The 17,737-nt window shown below is 42.7% G+C and overlaps 1 protein-coding gene across 1 annotated transcript in view; it reads left to right on the top strand.

The window, feature by feature from the left end:
- aff2 (AF4/FMR2 family, member 2) overlaps positions 1 to 17,737 on the top strand; it is a 118,638-nt gene that overhangs the window by 26,287 nt on the left and 74,614 nt on the right. Inside the window, exons 2-4 of the mRNA XM_040174066.2 lie at positions 9,935 to 10,055; positions 13,791 to 14,418; positions 15,168 to 15,601. Coding sequence (XP_040030000.2) covers positions 9,935 to 10,055; positions 13,791 to 14,418; positions 15,168 to 15,601 — 1,183 coding nt within the window. The remainder of the gene's footprint in view (positions 1 to 9,934; positions 10,056 to 13,790; positions 14,419 to 15,167; positions 15,602 to 17,737) is intronic.

The raw sequence follows: 17,737 nt of genomic DNA, 5'->3' as shown, positions 1-17,737 counted from the left end.
TTATTTCTGCGTGCTCAGACGCAGAGCCTTTACTGTTGGACGTCGTGGGGCCGTGTGCAGGATGAAGGATGGGATGTTGGGTAAAAAAAGCAGTTTTCCAGTTAGTAATATAGGTAGTAGTTATCCACTAGAAAGACTTGGGTATCTATTGTATAAAGGACTTACAGCTTAAATGAGGGACACATCGTTTTCCATAGAACACATAGCAAGAATGACTTTCAGTATGATGTGTTATTTCTTAGATTTATTGTGAAATCCTAACGGAGAATCGATGCTCTTGCAACACTGGTGTCACGACTACAACATCTCCAAGTACTTTAGATGTTTCGGAAAACTAAAGGATAAGGAGACATTTTTGTTCCACATATATGATCATTGTTTTTTAAGCTCAAACAGACAACAAATAAACACCAAGGAAATATTTACACATGTAAACGAGAGCAGCGCTTCTGTGTGTTCATTATTATGATATCTCTCCCGTGGTGCGACGTGACACTCAAGAGCCGCAGAGTTCTCTCAAACTTTGCCCCCCCCTCCTCCTCCCGCGCGCCGTACGCACTTCACCCGGCCTATTGATCCCTTCATCAGTATCAAACACGTGAGGTTCGTGCCAAGTGCATTAAAAAACAAAGCCGGAAGGCAACAATGCGCTTTTAAGGTCTCGTCTCATTATAATACTCATGTCAAACACACGCAAAGACACGATGGCCGCCGTTTCTGATGTCCTCCTTCTCGACGACCACATCCAGACACCTTAAGGCTGAAATCCTGATTCCACGGCATTCTTGCTCTTCTTATTCTTCTTCATCTCCTTCTTCTATCCAGGAATGCCTGCTGATATCTCTCTGATGACTAATCCTGTCTGACTGAACGCGCGGACCAGAAAACACACACAACCGCGCAATGCGTCGTCGAACTGACACTTCAAACAAAGCTTTTGTCTGCTGCCTGACAGCAATTCCTCTCTCCTGCCTCCTCCTCTTCCACCTCCTCTCATTATCCCCCTCACTTCTCCCTGTCATTCCAAAGGAACTCGCTTTACCCGTTCTCTCTCTCCCGACACACACACACACACACACACACACACACACACACACACACACACACGCGTGCACGCTACGCATTCAAGGCATTATTCCTAATTCAACCGCCTGGTTTTAATGCAGGCTAAATGTAATACAAAGATTGAAAATTATAAAACACCACTATTATACAAAGTATAATAATCAACCGTGTTTCACTTTTAGTAATACAATGGTTCATTTTAAAGCAACCTTTCATAAAGTCGCCTTTACTTTCAGAGGTGTCGATTGTAAAACGGCGGGTAAAGTTTTGTCTTTCTGGAACAAAAACTCTTATAAAACACTTATTTTTGTTCAAGAAAAGGTGGCGATGTGAGTGTGCTGACTGGCGGTGGCTTTATTGGTTTTCTGAATAATTAATGTCCAAATTAAAGTTTGTTATGTTGGTTTTCGTCTGTTGTTATCGTGTCTTTTTGCCACCGGAAGTGATACCAGAGGGCGGAACTGAGTCTAATTGAATGTGAGGAAGTGAGAATACAGAGGTCATTTCCCCATTCACCATCTAAATTATTTTTGCTTATTATTAACAGAGGAGTTGCCCACTCATGATTTCCTTCATTGGCTTCTTCTTTAGACCCGGAGATAGCAGCCCGATAGAATGAGTGTAATAAGGTCTCTCCAAATAAGGAAAGGCTCTCCTTCAATTTGTGTTGCCTGAAAGGTCCTCCTCTTAACTTTCATCTTCTAGCAAACAACAGAAAAAATGACTAAAACCTGCTGTGTGGGTAGAACACAATCAGCAGGGTAAAAAACACGATAGTATATTTTTATAAGCTGCTAAACCCCAAAACTGAGGATACAGCCAATGGGACAGAATAGGCAAGCATTTTGTTGAAATTCCAAAAATCAGTTTGGTTATTTTCTGCAAGTTAAGCTTTTTTCTAGGTCTTCCTAGGCATGTATCTTGAGTTCTAGTGGAATGTGAATACTCCAAAAAGTCATGCAGTAATCATAATTTTAGATATTGACTGCACCCCTGGCAGGTATATGATCTAAAAATAATCCATTCATGTGTTAAAATATAAAAATGTAGCTGGATAAAGGCATTTTGTTGGTGTTTTCAGTGCCTTTGTTGCAAAGTATGGTGCAAACCTCAGTGCACTGCCTGATCTTATGTTACAGGATATTTTCAATTGTTTTCAACAGCGACCATTACATTTTGGTTGGACACAAGGAGTAAAAAGGAGACTCATGACTGTTCAACTTGTTACCGTGCAGGTGACCTCAACTGGTGGTAAGGACTAAGATAATTCACCAAATGTGATGAGGAATAATTAATAGGCACGAGTCTGCGGCGTCGTGGAATTTGCCGCCGGGAAGTAATTAGCTCGCTGCAATTTAGATGGATAGATACAGGAATGTTATGTCTTGGGGTAAACCTCCCTCGCGGGTGAATTTTAAACAGTTAAATTAGGGACTCCCTGTGGGAAGAAGCAAAGAGGGATGGCGGTACCAAATATGCAATTGTATAGAATATAATTTTAAATTACAAATTTGGCTAAACGGAATAATGGAAATAATTATCAGCTTGCACGGACACAGAAATATCGTATGGAATGCCGTTTTAGTCAAAATTAAATAAATACATAAATAAATGAATAAATACATGAAATATGCATTTGAAATGCATCATGAAATAAATAAATGAGGCAATAAATACATAAATATTAAATACATTTAATTATTTCATGGTACTTTTATTTCATAATGCCACTTTTCATTTCATGGTACTTTTATTTCATAATGCCACTTTTCATTTCCAGAGACTTTTATTTCATAATGCCGTTTTACATTTCCAGAGACTTTTATTTCATAAGGCCGTTTTTCAAACCGACACACCAAACAGATCTGCGATTTCTCGGGTTGATACACCGCAATATTTTGACAACACAAAGTTAGCCAGCTTGTCGCCAGGAATATTCAGAGGCGGGCATCCAGGACCTGTGCTTGTAGTGCCAGCTAATGTTGACTTCTTCAACTTGGACCTCTTCCACACGCACGCGGTGCTCAATCAGTCTTAAACAAGTTAAAACTTTGTCGTCTATGTATACATTTCGAAGAGCACTTATCCGCCCTAGTATTTCCAAAAAAACCTCAATATGTGACAAAATCGTATCTGCAGAAAACCCATGTTGACCGATTTGATCTGCTAATGCTAGCATGCTACCTCGGAGCCCACCAATGTCTTCCATTATGTCAACACTCACGTCCCTTAGCCAGCCTTCTTTTGCACAAGGCTCTGTTGTCTGTTCTGAATGTGAGATATAGCCACGCCCCCTTATTTGCATATAAGAACGTGAAATGTAAAACGGCATTATGAAATTAAAGTCTCTGGAAATGAAAAACGGCATTATGAAGTAAAAGTCTCTGGAAATGTAAAACAGCATTAAGAAATAAAAGTCTCTGGAAATGAAAAGTGGTATTTTGAAATAAAAATACCGTGAAATGAAAAGTGGCATTATGAAATAAAAGTACCATGAAATGAAAAGTGGCATTATGAAATAAAAGTACCATGAAATGAAAAACGGCATTATGAAGTAAAAGTCTCTGGAAATGTAAAACGGCATTATGAAATAAAAGTCTCTGGAAATGAAAAGTGGCATTATGAAATAAAAGTACCATGAAATGAAAAGTGGCATTATGAAATAAAAGTACCATGAAATGAAAAGTGGCATTATGAAATAAAAGTACCATGAAATAACTAAATGTATTTAATATTTATGTATTTATTGCCTCATTTATTTATTTCATGATGTATTTGAAATGCATATTTCATGTATTTATTCATTTATTTATTTATTTATGTATTTATTTAATTTAGACTAAAACGGCATTCCATAATATTGGGCCAATAAAGGCATTGTCGCCCACCAAGCAAAAACACCAATCCAATTGTCAATCCAACTATCCAGCATTGATTTGTACAGTTCCTTCCATATATCATTTTGGTAATGTGTACAATTTAGGACCTGTATAAATAGTTTTGGGTTGGACATTTTAAGTAAAGAGAAGAAAAAAAACACTTAGGCCTAAAAATAGGCCTAAAATGAGTTTTTATATAATAAATGTCCAAAGAAGAGCATTTCTGGAAAAGCAGAGCAGTTGATGCTAAAGAATGCAATGCACAAATATTTTCATACACCAAAATAAATATTTTTTTAAATATCAAAGTAGTGGTGGCATAATCCATTACCAGAGCCTCACCGGAGCTGTGATCGTTCTACCACCAGGCACATATGTCTTTTCTTTGTTTGTTTATGTATACATTGTGAACTGAAACAGAAGGAATTAACTGCTGGACCTGCTTGTTTATATGTGGACAAATAAAACACGGTGACTGAACTTCCATATTAGCTGGTTCGGCGTTTTTCGGATCCGCCATTGGCTCGTCGACAAAATGTCTTCACTGTTTCGAAACAAATTTGAAAAATAATTCCAGGCTGCTTCCTTGAACTGCTCTGACAGTTATTCCCGTGAGACGCAAATGCAGCCTGAGTCCACACAGTCAGGCTCCAGTTGATTTTCAGTGAAGCAGCTCCAGAAACTCTCATGATGACATACGCAGAACTGAGCTGTTCTCTTCTTCCCCCAACGACAGAACACAGAACCCTCTTCATGCTCAACCCAATCCGCTGTCCACCTTCAACATCCGGCTGCTGTGTTGGAAACATTTTTAATATACTAAACGCTGTGTTTTGTGGACAGTGCCATTACTATTAAAACCCATGCAAAGTGGTCCAAAGGCAGAGCTGCCTGCTATTGGGCACTCAGTTGCGTTACTGAAGTACTGTGCAGTGAAAGTAAAGAGAGGGTGATGATGCTTTGTTTCAGAGACCGGTGTGTGTGTGTGTGTCTGTGTGAGTGTGCGTTTAACTATCAGCGGAGCACAGTATAGCTCTACTAGATTGAACTCACAGAGTTTACTGTGGCTATCACCATTCCTTTTGGACACGCGCAGAAGGAAAGCAGAGTGGTAGGAAAGAAAGCTGCCATTGCTACAGTTTTATTCAGAGAAAATATCAACATCGACAGCATGCCCACTGCGGATGTCACCACTGGTATTAATCCCCCACCAAACCCATCTGTCCATCCGTCTGTCCACCATCCATCCCTCTGTCTTCCGTACCTTCTTTCTTCCTTTTCGGTATTTCAAAAGTGGATGTTGTGTTATTATCTGTGAGTGTGGTCTACCAACAGGTGATATTATCAGAAACGAATGTTAGGATTTGGGATCAAAACATGGATAATATTTTAATATTTATGGCTCAAAGTCTAAATCCAAATAGATTTGCTTTCTGATGTGGATGAAACTACGGTGGCCCTGAAAAGTTAAAGCACAGCACATTAAGAAAACATATGCATGAAGGCAAAACCCAACCTAGATAGATTTTGTTCATATTCTTCCCCTAAATGGTGAAACTGTTTGTTGAACAAGTGTTGTTGGCTGTTCGTGGGACTGGCCTGGCTATTGAGTCACGACTAAAGCTTATCACTTCCAACACAGTATGTCTCAATGTAATGCAACAATACATCAATCATTTCTTTGTTGGTTTTGTGAATAGACAAATTCCTTGTGTTTTAGTGGTTGAATCCCTTTTTAGAGTCTACAAATAAACTTTAAAAGCAGCTAAAAAAAATTCAAGGTGATTTTTGCCAGGTACCAGCCAATCACAGACAGAGTAGGCCGGGTCATAACTTCGACACCCCAGGAAAGAGCTTGAGACTGTTACGCCTAGACGCTGGAAAAATAACAACTATGATAAACAGCCGTGAAATATGAATCTTGAAAGCACATACTTACTGTTTTAATATCCTGCAAACTGAATCCCTTCAAGGGAAAGGGACTTTCTTTACTTAGGGTTTTACTCAATTAGAGTACTGTATTACTCTAACTGGTGAGTCTGCTATGGTCAGTCGTAATTACACAAATGCTTCAGCAATGCTCGGTTTCTCAGTGAGTGTTGTAGTACATGGCACTCGTCGTGTCACCCGGGCAAGTGCCTGCCTGTCATACGCACGTCCTGTCTTTATGCGGGTTTTGTTTCTCAAGATTGCCGGCAGAAGGCGCGTCTATGAAGCACTTTAGCCAATTGCCAATTTAAAAAATAATTGTATGATGTACAATTTAGCCATCAGCATTCTTAAATAGACAGCCTGAGGGAAAATTGGTTTGCCCCAAGCTTACACATTCTTAAGGACTGGATGAAATAAAGAGCGCAACTTAGCAACTTTGTTGCTAGTTCAGCAACTTTCCTGACTGCTTTTTTTTCCAAACGGCACCTAACAAGTTTAGCTATTTAAAAAAATATATTTGGCACTTTTAGCAACTTTTGTAAAGTGACTCAAAAGCAAAAATGCACACAATTTCCCTCTAAATGACAAAAATAACATGTGCCTGGCTGCAGAAGTGCATGGCGCTCAGCTTGTGCACAACAGCCTGGAGACAGCTGGAAAGAGATGCCTCGTGCACACTTTGAGTTAAGTTGCTGGTTCAATAAAATAGCATATATACCTTAGTATTAGCTTATACCAATAACAGTTTGGTAGCATCATAAGTAACTACCAATAGACTGCTTAGAACTATAATGGTTCAGAATGTGTGGATTTATTAACAAGAAAAGAAATTTAATTGTTCAATTATATGTAACGTGTAATTGTTCTAAAATTCAATATGTTGTTTTTAAAAATATCTGATCATATAAAATGTGTTGTGTTTAAATAAAAAAAAAAAATGTCATAATGAACAAACAAATCAAATATATTGACATATGACATATATTGACATATTTTTTGCCAAGATGAACAGTCAATTTGAGTTGCCTTATTTTGTATTCTACGTAAATACTATGCTTTATGTTTTACGTTATTACGTAATGAATTCATGACTGCAACTTTAGTAACAAATCGACCTGCTTGTAGCAACTTCCCCGGAAAATCTGTTGGCAATGCGGAAAGAGCGCAGATTTTATCGCCATTAAAGCAGACAAGAAGACTGACATATATACATATTATAGCATACTGATTATTTTTTGATGATTAATATTATACTGAATCTCGTTTGAGGGTGACACATGCGACATCCTCCGTACCAAAATGTGGAAAAAAGGGGAGGGACCTTGAGGAGAACGTCAGAGGAGGATCCCTCTCCCGGATGGGCAGACTACATCGGATATCATGTGTACTGAATGAACAATATAAAAGATACACTCAATTCCATAGTTTTGTCAGATCTGAATGTCAAGCAGCGTTAAAGATGTATTTTATTCCCAAATCCTGAAGGACTTCCTGCTAGTTGAAAAAGACAGTGGACTAATGATGTATTCTGGCTAGGTCAATAACTGCAGGTCAGTTTTTTATGTCATAGCTGAGTGAAGTTGATGGAGGGCCATCATCCCATTACACGATCCTGGATCCCTGATGGGAAGACTCCCAGAGCCAAGACCTTGCTACCTTCACCTCTTCCTCTAGAATTAAACAAGGGCTAGCACTCCAAGCACCACGTTCACCAGCCGCCAGCCACCAACCCAACACCCCAATTCCACACTGGCTGCATAATTATTTACTTCAAAGAGACTATTTCAGCCACACGCAGCTTGCCATCGAGTTAAAACTAATTTCTACTTGTTGTTGTTAAACAGTTTCACTGACCTGACTGATCTTAGCGCTGTGGTTAGAAAACCTGTAAAGAGAGAAAAGTAAGTAAATTCATTGATGTGTAAAAAAACGAGTGTCAGTTTAACCTGCGTGTGACTGGTAGAGTCACACGCGTGTGGCAGTAAATCCTGGATGTGTTAATTACCTCGTCTGACCCGATTCCCCCTATTTCAACGTCTAGCAGGTGACAGACAGAGATCTGTGTGTCTGTTTGTGTGTCACACTGACAGCTGTGTCAGTTCTCTCTCTGCGCTCACAGGCGATGCGCATGTCGACCAGCGGTCCCAGCATGCGCAGCGATCACATGCACGCACACGGACGTAACGCACGCACCTCACCTGCCAATCACTTTGCTCTGGTATTCCCTCTGCTATCCTCTGCCTTTTCCCTCCTCTTCTACCTCCCTCTCCCTCGTCTCTCCCCTCTTGTCTTTCATCACTCGGTTATTTTTCTATCCCTTTAGAAACCGTTAGAAACGCTTGCCCTGAAACCCTTTTCTTTTTCTTTTTCTCTCCCATGGGCCTCTGAGATTCTTTCTTTCTTCTTCTTCCCTCTCTCCTCTTGTTGCCTTTGCGCTCCCTCTCCCTCCCACTCACAACTTGCTGACAGGATGAATGTTGAAGGCAAGGCCTGGTAGACAAAAAGAGAGAGTCTCTCTTAATTGTGTTGAATGCTAATTAGCCAGCCTGTCTCATGTGGCGGTGGTGGATGTGATGAAACCGAGACCTCCCTCCCGGGGGCGGCGGGCCACAGCTTTGCGGTCAATCACCAGCACGCACCCACAAGGTTGGCTGCCGGCTTGTAGATTTTCTCAGGGGTTTCTTGTGACTGTGAAAGTTTAAGGGTGGCATCGGGTCAATCAGTAACTGTGCAGTTAAAAGAAGAAAAAAGTATATATATAGCGGATTACATAAGTAAATACGTTAAAAAAAATAACAATACTTTTTATGTCTGACAAACACAGTCTGTGACTACGGGACGAGTAAAAGCTCATTTATTACAGGGATCTTTTCAATCTGAATTCTCAGAAGTAGATGAGAAGCTCAGTACGACTCCAGTGACTTTGTCCTCAGCGGGAGACAGAAGGGGATTGGCTTAGCTTAGCATAAAGACTGGAGTCATTTGTTGGTCTGGGATAAGTTCTATGAGTCAATTATTTCTTAGAAGAAAATACATTGTCGTGTTAAAATTTTGGGATTTTTGTTTGTGTGAGTAAATAAGATACTAAGAGTTTGCGGCCTTCCAGGTGGTATTAAGGGCATACACAACTGTGTTACCCAGTATTTATGCTATGCTAATTGCCTTAGCTGCCCCCCCCCCCGCTGTATGCAGAACCCAGAGATATAAGAGTGTTGTTTATCTGCTATGGCGACATTCTTTTTTTCTTTCTTCTTCTGCACCAGACATTTTTTTCAGCAAACAGGAAGTTCAACTCCAAAACAAAACCTTTAGTACCATTCCTCATGAATTTTGAAATATATTAACCTTGGCTGATCTTGTTTTGACAAAACAAAGAAATAAAATAAGTTTTGTGTCAGCGCACTGGTCTGTAGCAGCATGGGATGAAGGTCACACAGCCTTCACAAATCAAATTTAAGACCGCCAGAGTTCACGCAAAAGTCTCGACTAAAAAAAAGCTCTCGATCACAGCGATGAGGGGATGCAAATAAACGTGAGACGATGTTGTAAACGCTCCAGAAGTAACACTTGGCTGGGACGACCGTTTATGGGTCTGAAAGGGACGAGGTCATTGTGGCATGTTTAAGACCGAAGGACGGGGGAGGTGAAAGGAGGCCATGTCCTGTCCAGACGGTTTTGATAAATTGAACACCAAATCTATGTTAAGTCTAGCTTGATGTTTTTACACACGCCACTCTTCATCAGTTGGTTCTTGCTGTTACTTTGGAGCTTAAACCAGCCTTTAGCTTTGTTTTATGTTGCTCTCTTTCTACTTTGGATTTGTATCAGTTTTGAACTGACCTGAGTTACCCTTTGTTTTGTGTGTGTGTTGTTTTTTTGGCCTTTACCAGCTACCACACAGTGTTTTATGGATCTGCACACAGCCAACGCTTGGTGCAGATCCATAAAACACACTTGTTAGAAATTAAAATAACCAGCGGCAGGCGGCGTGTCGGCCTCAGTGAGGGTGCTAACAAGCTTGTCTTCTCTTTGTGTGACCCCCCCCCCCCCCCCCCCAGTCATCTGGAGTCGGATCGCAGCGCCCTGAAGAGGAGGGAGTGGGAGAGGAGGAACCAGGAGGTCCAACAGGATGAAGACCTGTTCTCAACCGGATTCAACCTGTTCGGCGAACCTTACAAAGTAAGAGAGATTGATTGATTGACTAATAGCTTATAAATAGATCATGCGCTAGCTAATCATTTACATTACACAATTTTAGTTTGCTTTTCTGTGAAGATTATAATTATAAATTATAATTATCAAAAGAGTGAAGTTTATAAAGAAATATATACACCAAAAAACAACAATATATATTATGAACAGTACTATTTATTTATTTATTGTACCGGTCTAATTATCATTTTAAAGTAGATCTAACCAATATTTTATTACAAAGGTCAACTGTGCTCTCTCTTTGCTCGGTCAAGTCAATCTCGCAGGAGCAGAGCGGTCACATCAGACACCAGAATCGGATTCGTGGGGGAAACTGGAGTGAATTAACAAGTTCTTAATCAGCGAGGAGGTGCCACTCTCCCCTAAAGCAGCCGCGCTTTTTAATTTAGCCTCAAAGGGGAAACAATGTTGCCCTATGCAAGCAAGCCGTTGAAAGGGACTGTTATTGCTAACCAACAATTACCCAAGCATGTTTTTCTGACCCATGACTCTTTTTTAGAGTAGTTTCATTAGCGCACCCGAAGGCCGATGATAGAAAGTGGATGTTCACAGGCTATTTGGGTTCCTTCCTCTCCTGGGGCCTCTAGATTTACTTCCTCGAGCATGAGGTAGTGGGCCTTTCCGCTGCGAGGCACTCGAGGGTACCATCGCTTTATCGTTCTTCCTCGAGGTGTAAGTGAACCCGGCGCGCATGAAGTCCACGGCCACTCTCCCGGCCCTGTGTTTAAAATTCATTTTGGTTTGTTAACTCTCATTTGGCGCCGTCGGGCACTTCAACGCTCCGTTATGCTGCGTATCACATCGCCCTTGGGACGGACTGGTGTTGAATCTCGACACTGTTTAACGGCTGTTGTGTCTGAACGCAGAGGACGCGGGGGGCTTCTGGCTGAGGCGCTGCTCGGGCTTCAGCGGCACATGAGAGCTTGTTCGCATAATGAATCTAATCCGAGGTGCCTCCACGCTCCAACTAATTGTTTCCCACTAATGAATGGTGCTGAGGTTATGTCAAGATGTGTGTCTTTCTGTGTGTGTGTGTGTGTGTGTGTGTGAGAGGAGGGGAGGCGGGGGGGTGTGACTGGACTTTTGGAGTTTAGATTATTACGGTGATACAAGCAAAATACCTTTTTGTTTATTTAAGCATTTTTGAAAGTGCTGGAGGGGCAAAGGAGTTAAATGTGATTAATCTGGCTCGATTGTCCATGAGAACAGCATAAAGAGCTTTGTTCATGTGGTCAAGTGCTGCATCAACCTCACTTTAGACCGCTTATAACATTGTGGAATCCCTTCCTGTGCCGTTTGCTTAATACTCACTGATTGTATGTTTCATAAGACACTTGGATGTATCATCTGTTCACATCTGAGTATTTGTTCAGGTACGCAGCCTATACGTACCCAGCAGAGCCGTACGTGTATCGTTGTTTTGTTAACTGTTAGCCAAACACACGTTAGCTGTGCGCCAGACACACCATCCAATGTGTTAGCAGACAAACACGCTGTGAGAATACTTCAAATAGTTAAGCAACCAGCTGCAAAGCTTTTTTGAGTATACTCAACTCATGGATAATGTGTTGAGTCAACTCGCGATTTTTTCCCAAAGTTTTCCCAAAGTGCTATCCTAAGTTAACATTATCATTCAGTATTTACAACATCGATTCGATAGTCATAGTTTGATAGTTGCTGTAGTGTTTAACACACCGCTCTCACTTATCTCTCACTGCTATTAAACTGGAGAAACGACTTTGCGACACCTCGCTACGTTCTTCTGCTGATCTATTTGCCACAATAACAACGTTGTTCATTTTTTAATTTTATTTATTCTTTCGTCTCAGGGTGTTGCTTTACCAGGTCCTGTACACGCTCACTGTCTCTTGAGTAGAATTGCTGACTAAATTGACTCAATTGCTCCTTTAAAGATGTGTATCAGCACACAGGACTTTATAGAATGGTTTCATCACCTCTTCACCTCTCTCTCTCGGATCTACGGCGTGTCCGTCACTCCCGTTCAGTCTTTCTGTCTCTCTCTCTACAGTGTTCATTCTCTCTGTCAGCTATTAGCTAATCCCTCACCTAATCCTGTTAAAGAGCGTTATGCTGTTAGCAGCTATTTGGGATGATCTATTTACACACACACAGTCACATTCATACACACACACTTATAGGTATTCATCTGCCCTCCTCTGTTTTCCATTTTGCCTCTTTGTAAATGTGTTTTCTGTTCCTCTTCAGCCACCAGATCTTTTATTCATGAGCTCGAGATGGAGAAGAGATAAGCTAATTTATTCACAGCTAACTTTGGCTCGCCACGGTGCGGAGTGTTTGCGTGTGTGTATGTGTGCACGCACACGCCGACATGACATCTGTTGAGATTATTTTAAAGCGATTCTCTCCTTTCTTTTATGAAAATGTCTTTTTGTTTTCCTTCTTCTGTATTAGAAGGTAAAAATGAGGATAAAGTAAGACATGGTGTAGGAGATGAATGCTGCTTTCAGTCATATTGATTTGTCTTGTTTAAAGGGGGTTTATGGATCAAGTGTGTGTCCTCACGGAACTTTTATCTGGTGTTCCGTTCTGATTAATTTTTTTATTGGTAACAGAGATCTGAAACGATGTCCAACATAAGGCTAATCGGATGACATCTTAACCATTGCAGGTTGTCTTCTGCCAAACACAAATAGTTGGAAGTATTAGTAAGAGCTTTAAAAGCATATTGAGTCTGAAATCAATTATGAATAATCATAATAATAAAAAAAAAGCCCCAAGATGGTAAATTTGACAACACAACCCCCCCCGCCCCCCATTATTTTGGTCAGATGATCAGTTGAACTAGCGGTCCCCAACCCTTTTCTCCTCATAGACCGGTTTAATGCTCGACGATATTTCACAGACCGGATAAACACGAGGAAATAACCGCTCGGCGGGGTGGGGGTCAGTAGCTCGCCTGTATGGACGGATCCATCAATCAACCCACTCAAAAAGTTACGTACAGTAAAACTCCAGAGCCAAGTTTCAAAAGGATCTGATGGTTGTCTGCGATGCATGAGAAAATGACACGATTAAATTATAGGCTGCAGATCTTGAATAATTCAGACTCGGCCCATGATTAATATATTTCCTTCACTTATTTGTCACTGAGGTAGAAAAGGAATGTCAAAGAACATGGGATTATGTCTGTTGCTCTCTCTCCTCTTCCAGAGCTTTTTTTAGTTTATTTTTTGGGAGATTTCGGTTCCAGATATAGGCAGAGTGAAACCCCCCCGCTGACTGCCCTTGTGCTCATTCCAAAACGTGCAGCTTCATCATTAATGAAGCTGTCAGTGGGCGACACTAAAGGAACTCTCGAGCTATTCTGAGGAACATGTTGGCGTTGGCGCGGCTGAAGGTGCCACTTCGCTGTACATCAGTGCTGCCCTGCAAGCCACGATTTCTGGTGAATCTGGGGTCGGGCTAATAATGATTCCTGCCCCATTACTTTTAGTGCAGCGGCCCTGGACGGTACCCTCTTAAGAGTGGCATGTGTTCCAATTAATCATCTCGTCCTGATGTCTGGTCAGTGGTAACCCCATCCGTCTAGCGCTGCTCCACTCCGAAAGAATAAAGAGGGCTTTTCATCAAGCCTGAAGAAAAGGAAAATTTAAAGACTTAAGTAATGTTCCTTTTTCTCCCCCTCTCTCCTTCACTCTTGTCTTTTTTTCTTCCTTACAGACTAATAAAGGTGACGCGCTGGCCAGTCGCGTCCAGAACACGCTGGGTTCCTACGAGGAAATGAAGGACCTGTTAACCAGCCACTCTAACCAGAGCCACTTGGTGGGAATCCCCAAAGGCAGCAACAACCTGCAGACGCCGACCCCGTCTGCGGCGGAGAGGCCTGCCACGGAGTGCCAGCTTTTCAACGAGGACCTGAGAGGAGGAGCAGCAGGAGGACGGGGGCCAGAGGGAGGCGGCGACAAGAGGACGGCAAACCCATCTTCCTCATCTTCAACTTCTATGCAGCCGCCCGCCACGGCCGCGTCGGCGCCCTGCACCACGGGGATCCCCCATCAGAACTCTAAAAAGAGCTCCGTGGACTGGTCTAGGGCTGGCCATGGCCCGGGCGCCCAGGGAGGAAGCGTGGTTCACGGGCCAATCACGCCGGCCGCAAGTGGAAGAGGGAAAATGTCTCTGCTGGAGGAGCAGCAAATGCAACGGCACGACGAGCTGTTCATTTCACTCAAAGATGAACTTGGTCTCAAAGGCGACTCAAGTCCTTCTTCCTCCACTTCGTCCTCCTCTTCCTTATCTTCCTCTGGGAGAAAGCACTCTTCACACCCATCAAAAAGCCTCCCTCTTCCAGGTAAGTCCCACACTGAAGGGTTTCAAAGGAATACGTTGGACAAAAGGGCCGACACAACGCGTTCTGTGTTCTGCTAACTGCATAGACAGCAGCCAGTTAGCTTAGCATAGCGTTAGAACACTAAGTAGGAAGAAACAGTCAGGTTGGTTCTCATCAGAGCGTCCAGTCTCTTTGCTTCTTGTCTTGTCTTGCTTCTAGAATGGAAAGTACTCAACAAACTTGTGTCACGAAGCTCCATTTAAATGGATTAAATCCATTGTCCATTGTGAATTAAAAATACACGACCATGAATATATATGGAAACATATACATTATATTTCCATTCTGTTTTTATGATGACAATCTGAATAACATGACATGCCGTCTTGTCTCTTCATCTCTTGTAAAGAATAAGCACATTTCCTAAAAGTATACCTATGTGGCTTACTTAAACACTGCTTCTTGAGTTTTGATATTCACGGGAAAATATTTGTATGTGATGGAGCCAAGAGTGCTGATGAATCATTTCAGTGTCAATCACCTATTTGGGCAGGGTCTCTGAAAATGAACATCTGCATACGATGATAAACAACATCTTTCAGCTGATCTCTAACCACATCATTTACTTTTATTGTGATTGGCTTCATCCATCTGGGAGAGGTAGTTTTTTTGCCGACAGCACAGAGCACAGTAAGATATATTCCATAAAAAAAGTGTTGCTATGGTAATTTCTTTACTCTTTTTTCTCTTTTAACCGTTCTCTTTCGCAGACGGTGGCAATTTGCGATCGTCCGCCATGGACGGGGGCCATTTTAAGTCTTCCACTAACACGGAAAACTGTGGACATTTTAAATCCTCACCGTATGAAAACGAGGCCGGCTCCCACTTCTCGACATCCTCTTCCCCGCTGGCTTCCACGTCGGTTCTGACCACGCCCACCCCTGGTCTAACCACTCCCACGTCTGGGCTGACCACCCCCACCTTCCCACCCGGCAGCCTGTCGGGTAAGCCAATCGCCATACAGCAGAAGCCGACGGCGTACGTCCGCCCAATGGATGGCCAGGACCAGGTGCCGAGTGACTCGCCACAGCTTAAGCCCCCCCTGGCGGCCACGGAGGGATTCAACAACAGTCAGGCCTACGGAGGGAATACTGGGAACGCCAAGAACAAACTACCCAAACTGAGTCTCAGCCACACAGGGGAGGTAGGAATCACTGCTACTAGCCCTCAATGCTGCTGTGAAACGATGCCAGCACATCTCGTATTATCGACTGTTAAAAATTAAAACGTACAACACACAGAAATATATTTGACAATAACCAATATGGGACAAAGCACAGGATATATAATATGAAAAATGGATGGACCAAAAAAAGGCAAGTAAATAAAAACGTGTCTTTAGTCTTTACCTCCCGCCGCTTTACTACTGTCATTAACGAGCTAACGCTAGCTTGTTAGGCTGGATAACGAGTAAAAAGCAGCACCAGAAGAGCTGCTGGAGGCACGTTACGTTCCTCATTTCAAGACTGAACAAAAGTAGGATTCTGTAGCTACTAACCCTGCTGTTAAACTGCCCTCCTCCTCAAGAACTCCAACATGTTCTTGTTTCTCAATTAACACACTTTTTTCAATTTATTTAGTGTGAAATGCTCCCACACCTTGGATGACGTATGCGCCGTGCCACAGGTTTACATACAACGTTTATGCATGAGACGAGAGCGACGCGAATCTGTGGTTGAGCGACGCGTTTCTTGAGAAAACGTTTTTCAACTGAACAGCGTGACGCTGTGGCACGATAGCCTATGAGCGTTGAAATGCTCCCCGTCGTCACTCGCGCGCTGCAGAGAGCGGTACCCCCGAGCGGTGCGATACATCCTCGTACTTATATTGTAAGTTTGCTCCATGATAACACGCGTGTGGCTCTTAAAATAGCCCTTTGGACGTGCTCAAGCATACGCCGTCTTGCCATGGGACAGTTCCCTCAGCAGAGAAGTGTGATGTGCAAGCGGTGTGGTCCGGTCCCCGATCCGAGCCATCGAGCTATCATACGTCTTCCAAGGTCCATGCGGAGGAAAAACAATGGCGGAAAGTTGAACCGTTTCAGGGTGATAAGCCACGCCCGTTGCGTCTAGCGTAGATGACGCGTTAACGTGAATCGACCAGATATGATCTCCACTTTCGTGTGGACGCACTAGGTCGTGCGGATTTCTCCGCCTTAGTCATATGTATCAGAACCATGTTACGGGTTTCTCCGCTGGCCTTTCGGAAAAATTAATTATGAAATTCGTTCCAACTTTTTTACTAATCAACAGCATGTGAAGCTTCGTGTAATGTCCCGGGACCAAAGTGAAAATGTTAATATGTTTTCACAACCCACAAAGTGTACGGTCAGACAGCCGTAGACAGACACAGATTCTCGCACCCGAGGGGATAAAGTGAGCTGACATGGTGCGACGGGGGTAAATAACACCAGCGCTCACCATCGGTAATTGAGTTGTGTAACAGTGACACAAGCTGCGTTTTTAACTACTCACCGATATGGAGAATATTCAGCTGATTGAAATGTCAAATGAATGTCAACAATCCCAAACTTCACACACACACACACACACACACACACACTTACTTAACTCTCTCTCTGTCTCTCGGTCTCTCTGTCACACTTCCCCTTTTAAAATGGCAAGAAACACCAGGCTTGATGATGTGTGTGTCTGTGTGCAAATGTGTGTGGTTGACAGCCGAGTAGTCATCCATATCGAGCAAGCCAGCTGTTCCTGTGCTTTGATAGAGCTTGTGTGTGTGTGTGTGTGTTTGTGTGAGTGTGTATATGCAGCACTCCAAATGAGCCCGAGATGGAGCTTTGAGCATATGGCACTGGGAAGGAGGAAGCAAAAAGGGAGACGGGGAGGGAATTAAAATCTACTTTACTTTCAACACTTTCTTGCGGAGGGGTGAGAACGAGAGTAAGTACATTCATGGCCGTGAGTGTTTTTTCTCTCACTTTGTTTTCACCCACACACATGGATGCTGCCGCTATCGGCCCGCTCACCGTTTAGTTCTCCACTCCTCTCATGTTTATTCCGAGGAGAGAATTTATTGGAAGGAAAATGCAAACTGGATGCAGGAACCGAGAGGAGGAGGAGGAGGAGGAGGAGGAGGAGGAGGGGGATGCGAGAGATGAAGGGGGGCGACTGATGATAAGAAACGTAAAGGGGCAAGGGAGGGAGACTAAGGAGGGATAGAGGGAGACAATGAGCGACTGATTACGGCACCTTATCATCGCTGTATTTGTTCTGGGGAGACGAGTTATTGGACGCCTTCTGCAGCTCAAACAAGGGAA

The sequence above is a fragment of the Gasterosteus aculeatus genome, chromosome 4 (assembly GCF_964276395.1).
Source record: "Gasterosteus aculeatus chromosome 4, fGasAcu3.hap1.1, whole genome shotgun sequence".
In the NCBI taxonomy this organism is placed as follows: Eukaryota; Metazoa; Chordata; class Actinopteri; order Perciformes; family Gasterosteidae; genus Gasterosteus; species Gasterosteus aculeatus.
This window is presented reverse-complemented; position numbering and strand designations above follow the sequence as displayed.